Raw genomic sequence first — 12,145 nt, forward strand, 5'->3', positions numbered from 1 at the left:
TCAGTTATATTTGTCATGAAAAAGTAAATGCTCCAGGAGTTTAATAAACTGGTCTCATTTTTAAAATAATTTACAAGGGTTGTCATTTTTAAAACGTTTTACAAATTTAAAATAAAATTAGAATTTTTTAATCAGTCAGACTGTTAAAGAATCATTAAACTACTTTTTTTGGCAAAATCTACTTGTAAATTTTGTAAGTAATTCTTCTTTCGGTGGGTGATCATATGAATATGAAAGGGGAGGTGGTACAATATCTTTTCCCAAAGACTTATTAGCTTCTTCGTAAGTGGGATAAATCTTTCTCATTTCTAGAACCTTTTGGTATAGCGTTTCGACATAACCTAAAATTAAAAATATTTTAATTTTTTTTCTCAAAATATCACAAATAAATTTAATAATCTCACCATAGGTACAATCCTCCTTTCGAAATACCAAAGTAGGTTTCCCTTTTTTGGCTTTGGAGAATCGATACGTACACTGGTCTACGTCACCAAATTTCTTTATATCTTTTTGACAATTTTCATTGTGATGGAGAGCGGATAAAGCTAGCCTATTTAAATGAAGTGAATAGTAAATCGATTTATAATACATATCAAAATTTAATACTGACCTCGATTGCATTCCTTCGTAAAAAAAATGTGTATTTTTAGGGGCATTGGACAACAAAGTAGCGTGGTACCCCTCAAGCGAACTTGTCCCTCCATATCCGGAAGTTAATTCAACGTCTTTCAATAGCCTTTTCGCTTCGACAATTTTTGCAACTTGAAGGTGAGCCAAGGTTCCCTGTCTTATCCAAGTTTTTTTTCTTTCTGTTTTTTTATCCAAAAGTCCATGCAAACATTTTTTAAATGAGCTCCCTGGGTGATTTTTATGTAAATTTGAAATGTGATTTGGAAGACTGAGCCATTTATCTCGTTTCTCCTCTTAAGTGTTACTCGCAGCGCAGAAATACAGATGGTTGGTTATACTTTGGATCCAGTCTGTTTTCCATCGAGAGGTTGACTATACCAGCATTGAGAGTGTCCATTCACACAAAGAGATTCGATGCACACCATTGACCCCTTAATATATTTAATTTTCGCAGCAGTGGCCCCAAAGCAGTGTCGACAGAATGTGAAGAGTTGCATGAGGTTACTCATAAACACTATGAACTTTTTTCCTCCAGCCGGACCTTCGGGTAACTCTTCCTCAATATCAAAGTCAGAATCACTCCTGTTTTTAAATAAAGCATTATTTAAGACACAATTAAATGAAAGGAGATATAAAAATATTTTCCATTACTCTGATTCCGAAGAGGGTTCGTAAAATGAGGTATTAAGGTCATCTGGGTTGCAATCTTCATTTTTAATATCACTTGAGTAGTATTGAGTACTAGAATCAGCATAATCCTTAGATTGACAACTGCAAGAGGGCTTCAATTCCTCTGGCATAGGTAGCTTGTTTTCAGATTGACTTTTCTCGATAGTTTGCGTACTTTTTGAACGGAAATGCTTATTAATCTTAACCGTTTGTACTTTTCTGGATTTGAGCTGTAGATCCATCATAGTAAAAGCATCTTGCATTTTTTACGAACCTTGGTTAGTTTCGGTGGCATGGGTTGCGAGAGCGGATTTTTCTAGTCTTTTATGGGTTTTTTGATACTGCGTTCAGTTTGTCCTATGTATTCGTGCATTCACATTGTATGGCATATATACCAGATTTCTCTTCCATTTTTATTAAGTCTTTTAATGATTTTAAACGATTGGTTATTTTATTAATTGGTTTAAAGGCAATGTTGCATTTTAGATTATTTTGTATATTATTGGCTATTTTTGGATAATAAGGGATACAAACAATAAGGCGGTTTTTTTCAAACGGTTTTAAAGTAGTACGTTTAGTTACATCTTTGGAGTTTTCAAATTTATTAACAGCTATATCAACAATTTTAGGTGGGTAGCCTCTATCGATAGCGACTAGTTTGAGGAAATCCAGTTCTGGTTGTAAATTACTCTTAGAACAAATGTTTAGAGCACGATATACCAAAGTGTAGAACGAGGACATATTTTGAGAACGTTTGTGTGGAATAGTACAGACTGAAAAGGGTTTTCTGTAGATAGTGGTTACAATACTAGTTTTGGTTTTTTTGACAAGTACGTCGAGGTAGGGCAAAACATTATCGTTCATAAGTTCTAATGTGAATTTTATATGTGGAACTTTTTTAAAGTTTCTAAGCCATGTTGCCAGACTATAAAAATGTCGTCAACATAACGGATCCAAATTAGGGGTTTTAGTTTAGACTTTTTTAGTGCATTAGTTTCAAGCCCCATTGGTAGGCCCTCAGTTTGCTCGTAAAATTCATCATTAAATAAGAAAAACGGGTTTTCTACACAAAGTTTAGTTAAGGTTAAAATATCATTCACTTCTATAGGGGATAAGTTGATTTCAATTAGTTTATCATTAAATTAAAATTTAAAATTTAATTAAACCAATTAATAAAATAACCAAACGTTTTAAATCATTACAAGACTTAATAAAAATGGAAGAGAAATCTGGTATATATGGCATACAATGTGAATGCAAGCACGAATACATAGGACAAACTGAACGCAGTATCAAAACACGCATAAAAGAACACTACGCTGACGTCAAACATAAAAGACTAGAAAAATCCGCTCTCGCAACCAATGCCACCGAAACTAACCATGTAATAAACTTCGACTCTATTATCCCTAAAAAACACTGTAATACCCGCAATGAACGATAAAAAATGTCTTAATCGCGACTATGGACCCGGTATTGATAAATTAGATAAGTGCAAAAAATTGTTTTAATTATTAATTAACCACGCCTACTAAAAACAAGGTCATAAATTAAGTGAATTTTTGTTAACGGGTCATTCCCCTGATGACGGCACAATAACGCACAGCCGAAACTAGTCGCTTAAATAAAATTTTATTATGTTTTAATAAAAATTTCTTGTGCACTTTTAACTCTTTGTTGTTTTAATTTCTATTCAATATTTCTGCACAAGTAGCTAATAAAAAATTCTTTAAATTACTTCCTCTAGTGGTTAAAATAATTGTGATAATTCTAATATTAACGAGATATAAGGTCCTAACTAAAGGATAGTTTGGGCGCTTACCCAACTTGATTAGCTCCGGGGTCCGAATTAAAATAATTGTCAAAATTATTTTAAGCACTAAACAAGAGGCTGTTCTACACTTAAATATTAATTTTATAAGTTAAAATACAAAATTAAAAGAGTTCAGCTTGAAATAACGCTAAAGTAGACAATGGCCACTGTAGTCTTCCCCCTGGCCCTTAATGGGTCAGGGTGTGCAATAACTGGTGGCTTTACCGGGGAGTCGGGGTCCGGCTCTTGTAACCCATAAGGGTGGTGGTGCACTGGGAGATGTAAGCTCTGGTCAAATGGTCCTATCTCCACCTCCGACTTCGGTCAGGTAGGGGCTGGATACTGGGTTTCGGCCCAGGCTAACGGAGAGGGTCCGTGCAAACTGGCCGCCTCGGCGGATTGGGTAGCCTGCTGTGGGGCTGCGGGCCTCCGTATGAGGGCACGGCGGTCCTGTTTCCCGGCCTTTTGGAGTCACACCGGGATCTCCGGTGCCAGCTATGTCGGGTTACTTGGGCTGCTGTGTGCCCGTCGTTCCCCTTTAGGCGCTCTCTCCAAAGGGTTTGACTCTCTGCCTCTGTAGGTGGGGTGTCGGCTGGAGTTGCTACAGCATCCACTCTTACTCCCACTGCTGTGAGCGAAGTGGGGATTTGTCCACTCTTTACTGCTCCTTCTGCTGGGTTGGGTGGCTTGCGTCCAAGGTGTGACCATCAGTAGTGGGGTTCTGCTACCCATGCTGGTTTTGTCACCTGTCCGGGCTAGGGGACGCTGGCGTAGGGCACTATGATGATCGGCCTCCGGTGGTATGGTCTCTGTTACTAGGTACACCGGGCAATAAATTCTGACACACTGTAGTCTTCCCCCTTAAGAGATGCAAATTAGTTCGTTTTATGGACAGCAAAGATTATAAGAACTGTCATAAGACGTGCAGTCTCACGCTAGCGTATGGTGACAAGTCCACGACTAGCATTAAACACTAGTTAATAATGATGCGAGAGCTCATTTAATTAAATGTTTACTTTGTGGATATGTAAATATTTTGCTATTTTATCTCAGTTTTAATACTTCATTTTTTTTACAGACTATTATTAAAAAATGGTGTTGGGAGAACGGGAATTGTGATACTTATATTTATATTTCCAGTGGTGACGCGTAACCAACGTCATAATTAACCAGTGGCGGATACACAAAGAACTTAAAGGGGGGGGGACACGCTTAAAGACATCTTGAGCTATGGGTGCAAAGATGGGCACTATCATATTTTTGTTGAATCTGATACTTTTTTGATCGATTTCAGAAATATACCTTATAATTCTATTAATTTTGATACGATTTTCAACACAAAAATTCTGTACAAAAAATTGAGTTTGAAATGTTTCAGAATACAGTAAAAAAATTGATTGGTTGTGATTCCACGGATTTTTATTAATAGCAAAATTGACCGGATTAGTGATAGTGGCATTAAATTAAAAGATTTTATAGGAATAAAATATCTGTATGGATGTAATAACAAATCATCAAGTCACATGCAAAGCTTAAAGCAAGTGTCGACTCTATCGTTGCCTTCTGTATTTTTGATTGGGTCTATGCAACAAAGTTGGCTATGGTTGCTTAGATCGCCGGGAAGGTGCTTCCATCTATTAATATCTATCTAATAAAAACGTATTGTCATTAATTTGAAAGTCGACGATTACGTGATTGAAACACGTGATTGCAGAAAAGCCAATCCAAGCTAAGTGTTGACTGCGCACGTGATTACGCAAAGCCAATCAAAGGAAGGGGTACGTCGAGGCACCTACTTTTGAGGGAATAATTTGCTAGCTCAACTTGTTTCAATTTCGACTAAACTCTACGTTGGTGACATCTCTCGCTCACCAATGATACTAACCTTAAAATAGGAGCCGACACTTTCTTTAAACGTCAAGGGAGGGGGGTGCGCCCCCCGCATGTATCCGCCACTGTATTAAACGAAGCCCCTTCCAACCCGACTGAGGGCAGACTACTAATAGCGCCGAAGCTCGCGTCGTAAAAATTTACACCTTTTCTACCAAAACTGGCAGTCTGCCGGTCATAAGTGGCAGCGTTAATTAGTGACCGCCATCTTAATTAGCAAAAAGATCAATTTACAAGGATGACTCCTTCGTCAATTAAAGGGAAATGTTGGTATCATACATAATTAGCGTGTCTGCCACCTAAAGTGGCTGCCCTCTAGCGTCAGATGCCGCCAAAGACGAACAAAATTGACTACAAATACTTACCGGATTAATAGTGTAGCATATATTTAGTGTAATTTTGAACACATTTAATAATAAACCCAAGGCACCATCTTAGGCCTAAGTCATCGTATGACTTTTAAAACCATTTTTTTCAGCTGGCCGGGTTACAACGCGTAGGAGGGTGCTGGAAAGCCCTTCATGGCACGAGAGTCAACAGCTCCCTACACTCACTATTACCGTTAACCTCACACAAATTCTTTTATTTCAGTTTTTAAAACTTACATATTAAACATTTTAACGGAAGAACTTGTTAAAAATTTATCGTAAAAATTATTTCATTGGAATATTTTTAACAATTTTGGTTTGCAGTGGTTTCTGTAAGTGTTATGTTTTCATTGTGGCCGAATGTTGCAAATATCTTTTGAGTTTCTTTATATTTTTGCAAGATGGCCCAGTGTAGTCGCAGCCAGTTAACGCGTGAAATGCGGCCAATGACTTTGACAACGTGTGTCCTAGTGATTCTGCAATATCACTTATGTTAATGAACCTTATTGTATTCTTAAACTGCACCCTTACAAAAAATTTCTAGAGAAATTCTATAGAAATGAAAATGGAATTATCTATATAAATTATATAGAAATTTGGGTCAATTTTCTATGAACATAAAATATATACTCCAGAATTTTCTATATATTTTCTATAGAAAAAGCATTATGATTTTATATAAAACAACTAGGATTTTTATCAATAGCTTTTTTATAGAAAATATATTGATTTTTTTGCTGGATTTTCTATAAAATAACAGGATTCTTTCTATAGAAAAATTAACTGTCAATAAAATAATACCAAATGTTTTCTATAGAAAGAATATCAATTTCTTTAAAAAATTAATATTCTTTCCATAGAAAAGTTTAATAGTCCATAAAAAATAACAAATGTTTCTGTAGAAAACCCGAATGTTTTCTATAGATAAGGACACTAATTTCACGTTAATTAAAAACACATAATGTTTGAAATTATCTTTAATAAAATAAAAAAAACATTACAGTTGCTTACGACATTTAAAGTTTATTTTTTTAACTTTATCATAATTTTATCAATATTATAAACATAAAGACCTTGATTACGCAATAGTTCTGAAAATTTGTTCGGTGATAATATTTGCTAATTGTCATACATATTCTAAAACTTTAAAACCTATTGATACCATGGTAAATAAATTTATAATAAAATATTTAAAAGAAGGAACTCATGGAATTTTAATACAACTTTTTATTACTAAAAAGCCACAGCAAGCTTTCGACTGTCCAAGCAGTCTTCATCAGGCATACTCAATTCAAACGTTTACAGAAAACATACCGACATCATAGCTTATTTTTTACCAAGGTGCATTAATTATCTATTATTGGTAATTAATAACGCCCCAAAACTTGGCCTCTCCAAAACCCTCCTCTCAATTTAAACCGAAAGCTTGCTGTGGCTTTTTCGTAATAAAAAGTTTTATAGATTGATTTACAATTTTTAAGGGGCAGAGACTACTTTAAAGGGGTAAAATTCATCCGAGGTAACGTGGTGATGGCGTTATTTGTTAGTAGATGGCACTCGGATAGCAACATGACGCCATAATTTTGATTTTCAACGATTGGTTTAAAGTTTTCAGTTTTTAGTGGAGAACGGTTTTGTAGGGATTTAAAATACAAAATTATCTTCCCTGATTGGATAGTTTACAATTGTATTATAGTGCCATATATGGTAGAGAGTGTTAACTACTGTTAAAATTAATCGTTAATTTAAATTACAAAAATTATATATTTTAATAAGAATTTAAAGTACTATAATTTAGTAATTAATAAATAACTTTTTAAAAAAAGTTTATTTTTCATAAACTTTGTAGTGTCGCCATCTACCTCAAACATTATTAAATAGGTAGGTACCTCGGGTGTATTTCGCCCCTTTTTGCATATTTCCCTGTAGGCAATATGTGAATAGCTCTATTAAGATTCCACGAGTTCCTTCTTTTAAATATTTTATTATATAGTCATACATATTGTTATTATGTTACTTATGGCAGCACTACCTTTTGACAATCTGGTTTACTCAACCAACAAACTTCGGTATACGTATAAAATTAAAGAAATAATAGTAGTTACCGAATCCTATGTTAAAAGGGTAAATTTTCCTAAGTGACGTCAATACTTAACGTAGAAGACGCAAAAAGTGGCATTTTGGTAACCATTTATTTTGGGATGTGGCTTTAAAAGAGGTGATTTTTAGACTTTTAGTACCATCCCAAGTCTATAATTATTGACGTGTGGAATGACATGGAATTGATGTCATACCCAAAGGGATAAAAATACTAAAATTAAAAACAAATTAAAACCGGTCCTACGGCTTTGTTTGGCTCCATGAATGCGCTCACCATGGCCACGAGGGAAAGAGCATGCATTAGGCCTAATGCCTTTGCGTGAAGACCACCAAAAAATGGTTGGTCATTCTAGAAAGAACTAGGCCTATTAAACTATTTAACACGCTGAAGATATGGAAATGACACACTTATGTGGTACATAATTATAAACCTATGGTACCATACTTAAAAAATAGTTTAGAAATAAAAACATGTAATTAATATTCAAATTGAGTATAAATAAGACAGAACTAACAATATAAACCCAATTAAAACCTTTTTTTTTTTTTTTTTCAAAATAAGAAAGATATTTATTTGGTGCCTATGACAGCGGGGTCTTCGCACCACACACTCCAAAATTACATAAAAGGACTTAGCACCAGAACAAAGAAGAGGAAAAATTAAAAAACAAAAACGAAAATAGAAAAAACTGACAACAGACAAAATCTAATGACAGCCAATTAAAAAACTAGGCAAAACAAAGGTAGGAACTTAACATTAATTGATTTTCGCCACTTTAAAAATGTCACAAAGATCGTTAATAAAAATCGCCAGGTCTCCATGCTGAACTGATTGTTTTACACCATTTCTATTTGTATCATATTTGCCGGTGACTAGAGAACCCAGGAGCCTAGGTCGAATTTTTTGACCACTCTCACAAGTGAAAAGAAGATGATCCACAGACTGCACCTTATCATAAGAACAGCTTGAGCATATGTTGGAAGATCGCAAATTTATATTATATAGTCTTTCATTTGTAGGTAAACGATCGCATATGAACCTGGCAATGAGGGAGTCCTTCCAACGTGGAAGTCTCAATGCAGAAATGACGTCACTGGTGGGATCAGATTTATAAAAACCCTGAGCACGACTTTGCACAAATTTTTTCCATTCAGAAGTCCATATGTCATTAAACAATTTAGTACAACGCAATTTCAGACAAGATTTAGAATTTGGGAGAAACACTGAAATTAGAGGGGGACAAGAGATGTTAGAAATGTCGGCACAGCGGTCCGCAGCAACATTACCCGGCACTCCTATATGTGAAGGACACCATAACAATGAGATTTTGCCCTTGTATGTAGCACTCAAGGCCCGAAAAGTTAAAACTTGGGGATCTGAATTAAAACCAGAGAGCATGATGAGAGCTGATTTAGAATCGGAACATATGATTATATCTCCAATGTAATTCCTCTGAGCATACCGCAATGCTTGGTTGATCGCAAACAGTTCCACGGTACTAATGGAATGGCCCGGGTCCACCAAAGTTTGGTTGTCTACCCTCATGTCCGGAATGCAAAAACTGGCACCTGCACAGCCAATATCATCCCTTACAGATCCATCAGTATAAATAATGGTCTGATTATGGTGCATGCGGTCCAGTTCTGAGAAAAATAGCTGATATAGTTCTACATCAGATGTATTACCCTTAGAAAGCCGTAGCCAGTCACAATTCACCACCGCATTAACAGCCCCCCAAGGGGGCGGGGGAGGAATGGTCTCGTTCCTTTGTTCCTGATCGTGGTACCGAGCAAGGTTAAGTGACTCCAGCTTCTTCCAATACTTAAGCATGGGAGGAGTTTTATGTGATTGCCATTTATTTTCGTAGGGTCGCAATTCGGCAATACTCGATTGAACGTGCCTCCTGTAATATTCTGGAGTATCTGATGCCGCCGCTATTGCTAGATATTGAACTCCCAACAAGTCTCGTCTGTGAGAAAGTGGCATGATGGCTGCTTCTGCCTCCATCAAAGCAATGCGAGTAGATTTGGGAACTCCAAGAATCGCCCTAAGCGCTGCATTTTGCACTCTGTCTAGTTTATCTAAGTGAGTTTTCGCCGCCGTACTATATACCAAACAAGAGTAATCCAAGCGTGAACGAATGAGGTGAGTGTATAAAACCCTCAGAGCTCGTCTAGAGGCACCCCAGTATGTAGATGAAACAGCTCTCAGTAAATTTAATCTCTTCATAGAGGACTTGTGCAGGCTATCAATGTGATTTCGCCAAGTTAATTTTGAGTCAATAGTGACACCAAGGTAGACGTATGTCTCTACCCTATCCAAATGTGTCTGACCCACACTGAAGAAAATATCATCATAAAAGTCAGTATTCCGCTTGTTGTGTATCACCATATATTTGCATTTGGTGGGTTGAAATGTTAGGCCCCAGTCTGTACTATAAACTTCCATATTGTTCAGAGCCACTTGGATGTGTTCTTGTAGGGTCTCGGCATGGGGCCCGGAGGCCCAGATAGCCAGATCATCAGCGTGTTCACCGTGTTGTACGCCCACTGGACATCCCTTTGAAGCGTCTGCCAGCATTATATTAAAGAGAGTAGGGCTGAGAACACTCCCCTGAGGGAGGCCACGAGTTATAGGGAATGTGTCTGACACTGTACCACCAACCTTGACAGCCGCAGTGCGCTCGGTCAAAAAGTTTGTCAACCAGTCATAAAGGTTGCCAGTGACCCCCAGTGTTTTCAATTTTTTTAATAATGCATGATGATGGACACTTCCAAAAGCGTCTTTAAGGTCAAGGAAAACCACTATGCATATGTGGCCACGAGCCATAGCTATCTGAGCCTCTTGTGTGAGTCTCAGAATATTGTCTGTCGGCCTGCGACCTCTCCGAAAGCCTGATTGGGTGTCTGGGATGGCCAAGCTACCTTCCAAAAACCAGTTTAGACGAAAGAGGCCCAACCTATCATACAATTTCCCTAGATTAGGCAGCAGGGAAATCTCACGGTAGGACTGAACGTCGTGTGGATCTTTGCCAGGCTTACAGATAGGATGTAAGAGGGCATGTTTCCATTCCTTGGGGTAAATACCGTGAACCCAAAGGTAATTAAAGAGGTCTAATAATTTGGCTTGCAGTGTTGTAGGAGTATTCTTCAACATCAGGTTGGAGATGTCATCGACACCAGGGGCTGAGTTCTTCAGACTGGATAAAACCCGATCGATTTCCTGTTTGGTAAAAACAAGGTTGTAAATATCCCATGAAGCAACGTTGTCAGTCGCCGTCTTGCCGGATGGAAGATAAGTTGTTGGCAGGAGATGGACCCGCTGTTGGAATGTTTCGGCCAGGATTCGGGCAACGTCATTAGGCTGAGAAAGGACTCTGTCATCGTGGATTATTGTGATGTTGTGTGAAAAAGGGACACCTCGACTGAACCATTTGACCCTATTCCAGACTTGGGTAAGGGAGGTATGGGTATTTAAGCCATTGCAATAAGCCTGCCAGCCTTTTCCTTTGAGCTCTTTTGCATACCGTCGGAATTCTGCCGCAGCTTTCCGGTACCGCACGTAAGCTTCGACTGTCCTGGTGGTTCGTGCACGCCTTCGTAGAGCATTCATTCGTTTGAGTTTTATTGGACAAGTGGCATCCCACCATTGTGGGGTGCGGGGTTGCGTTGGACCGCCACTTCTTTTCTTTGGAATGTGGACGTTTGCTGCCCTGGATATCAAATTTGTAATGGACCCCACCGCCAAGGGGAAATCAGGATGGAGTAAGCCTTCGTCAATGGTTCGGCGAAAACCCAACCAGTCAGCATTGGGGTAATGCCACCTTGCAGGTGCGTTTCGCTGACCATAGGCCCCATCCGCAGATTCAATGAGGATGGGGAAATGATCACTGGACCCTACCCTCAAGGTGTTCCACGATATCCGGTGTGCAAGAGAGGAACTTGCAAACGTTAAATCCAGCGCACTGTCCATAGCGTTGATAGAATGTCTAGTGATTTCCCCTGTGTTTAATAGGACCATATGGTCCGTATCCTCGAGCCAGCTAACGAGGAGGTCCCCTTGGCGATTATTGGTAAGACAACCCCACAGAGTATGATGGGCGTTGAAGTCACCCGTAATGATAAAAGGCTTTTCCACTTTCTCCGTCAGATCATCCAGGAAAGCCCTATCAGCAGTTTTTTGCGGGTCATAAATGTTGACTAATGTCACCGCCCTACCATTGACAGTTATGGAAGCCATGCAGATTTCTGGACCTTTATTGCTCCGGAGTTTCAGCCTGACTGCATTCAACCTGTTATCTATTAGGAAAGCTAATCCCCCACCATCAGCAGTAGTTGGATCTGAGCGATCACAACGAAAAACGGTGTAGAAACCAAAATCGAGGTTAAGTCTATCCGTAGGTTTCAACCACGTCTCCTGAAGGGCGACGACCGAGGGATTATACGTCCTGATAACATCTGTGAGTTCTCCCATGCGCCTTTTCACACTTCGAAGTGTCGATATTCTTTCACGAAAATGATGCGGGATGGAGAAGCGGTTTAAACTCTAAAGGAAATAAAACGAATAAAGAGGCAAGAAACCAGGTGGATTGCATTTTCACGATTGTTTACTTCCAACAGAAGTATACAGGGTGTTTCGAAAGGTTATGCAAAAATTTGAAGGAGTTGTAGGGGT

The 12,145-nt window shown here is 38.2% G+C and overlaps 1 protein-coding gene across 1 annotated transcript; it reads right to left on the reverse strand.

Annotated features, from left to right (window-relative positions):
* Positions 1 to 212: 212 nt before the first annotated feature.
* LOC149926626 (uncharacterized) lies at positions 213 to 1,508 on the reverse strand. Its single transcript, XM_090159102.1, has 4 exons — positions 1,282 to 1,508; positions 611 to 1,212; positions 405 to 550; positions 213 to 341 (listed from the first exon to the last, which is right to left on the reverse strand). Exons 1-2 carry the CDS (start codon positions 1,428 to 1,430, stop codon positions 963 to 965), a joined length of 399 nt encoding a protein of 132 aa, XP_090015228.1. The 5' UTR covers positions 1,431 to 1,508; the 3' UTR covers positions 213 to 341; positions 405 to 550; positions 611 to 962.
* Between the last annotated feature and the right edge of the window lie 10,637 nt (positions 1,509 to 12,145).

Source organism: Leiobunum rupestre, chromosome 9 (genome assembly GCF_980474605.1).
Source record: "Leiobunum rupestre chromosome 9, qqLeiRupe1.1.hap1, whole genome shotgun sequence".
Lineage (NCBI taxonomy): Eukaryota > Metazoa > Arthropoda > Arachnida > Opiliones > Sclerosomatidae > Leiobunum > Leiobunum rupestre.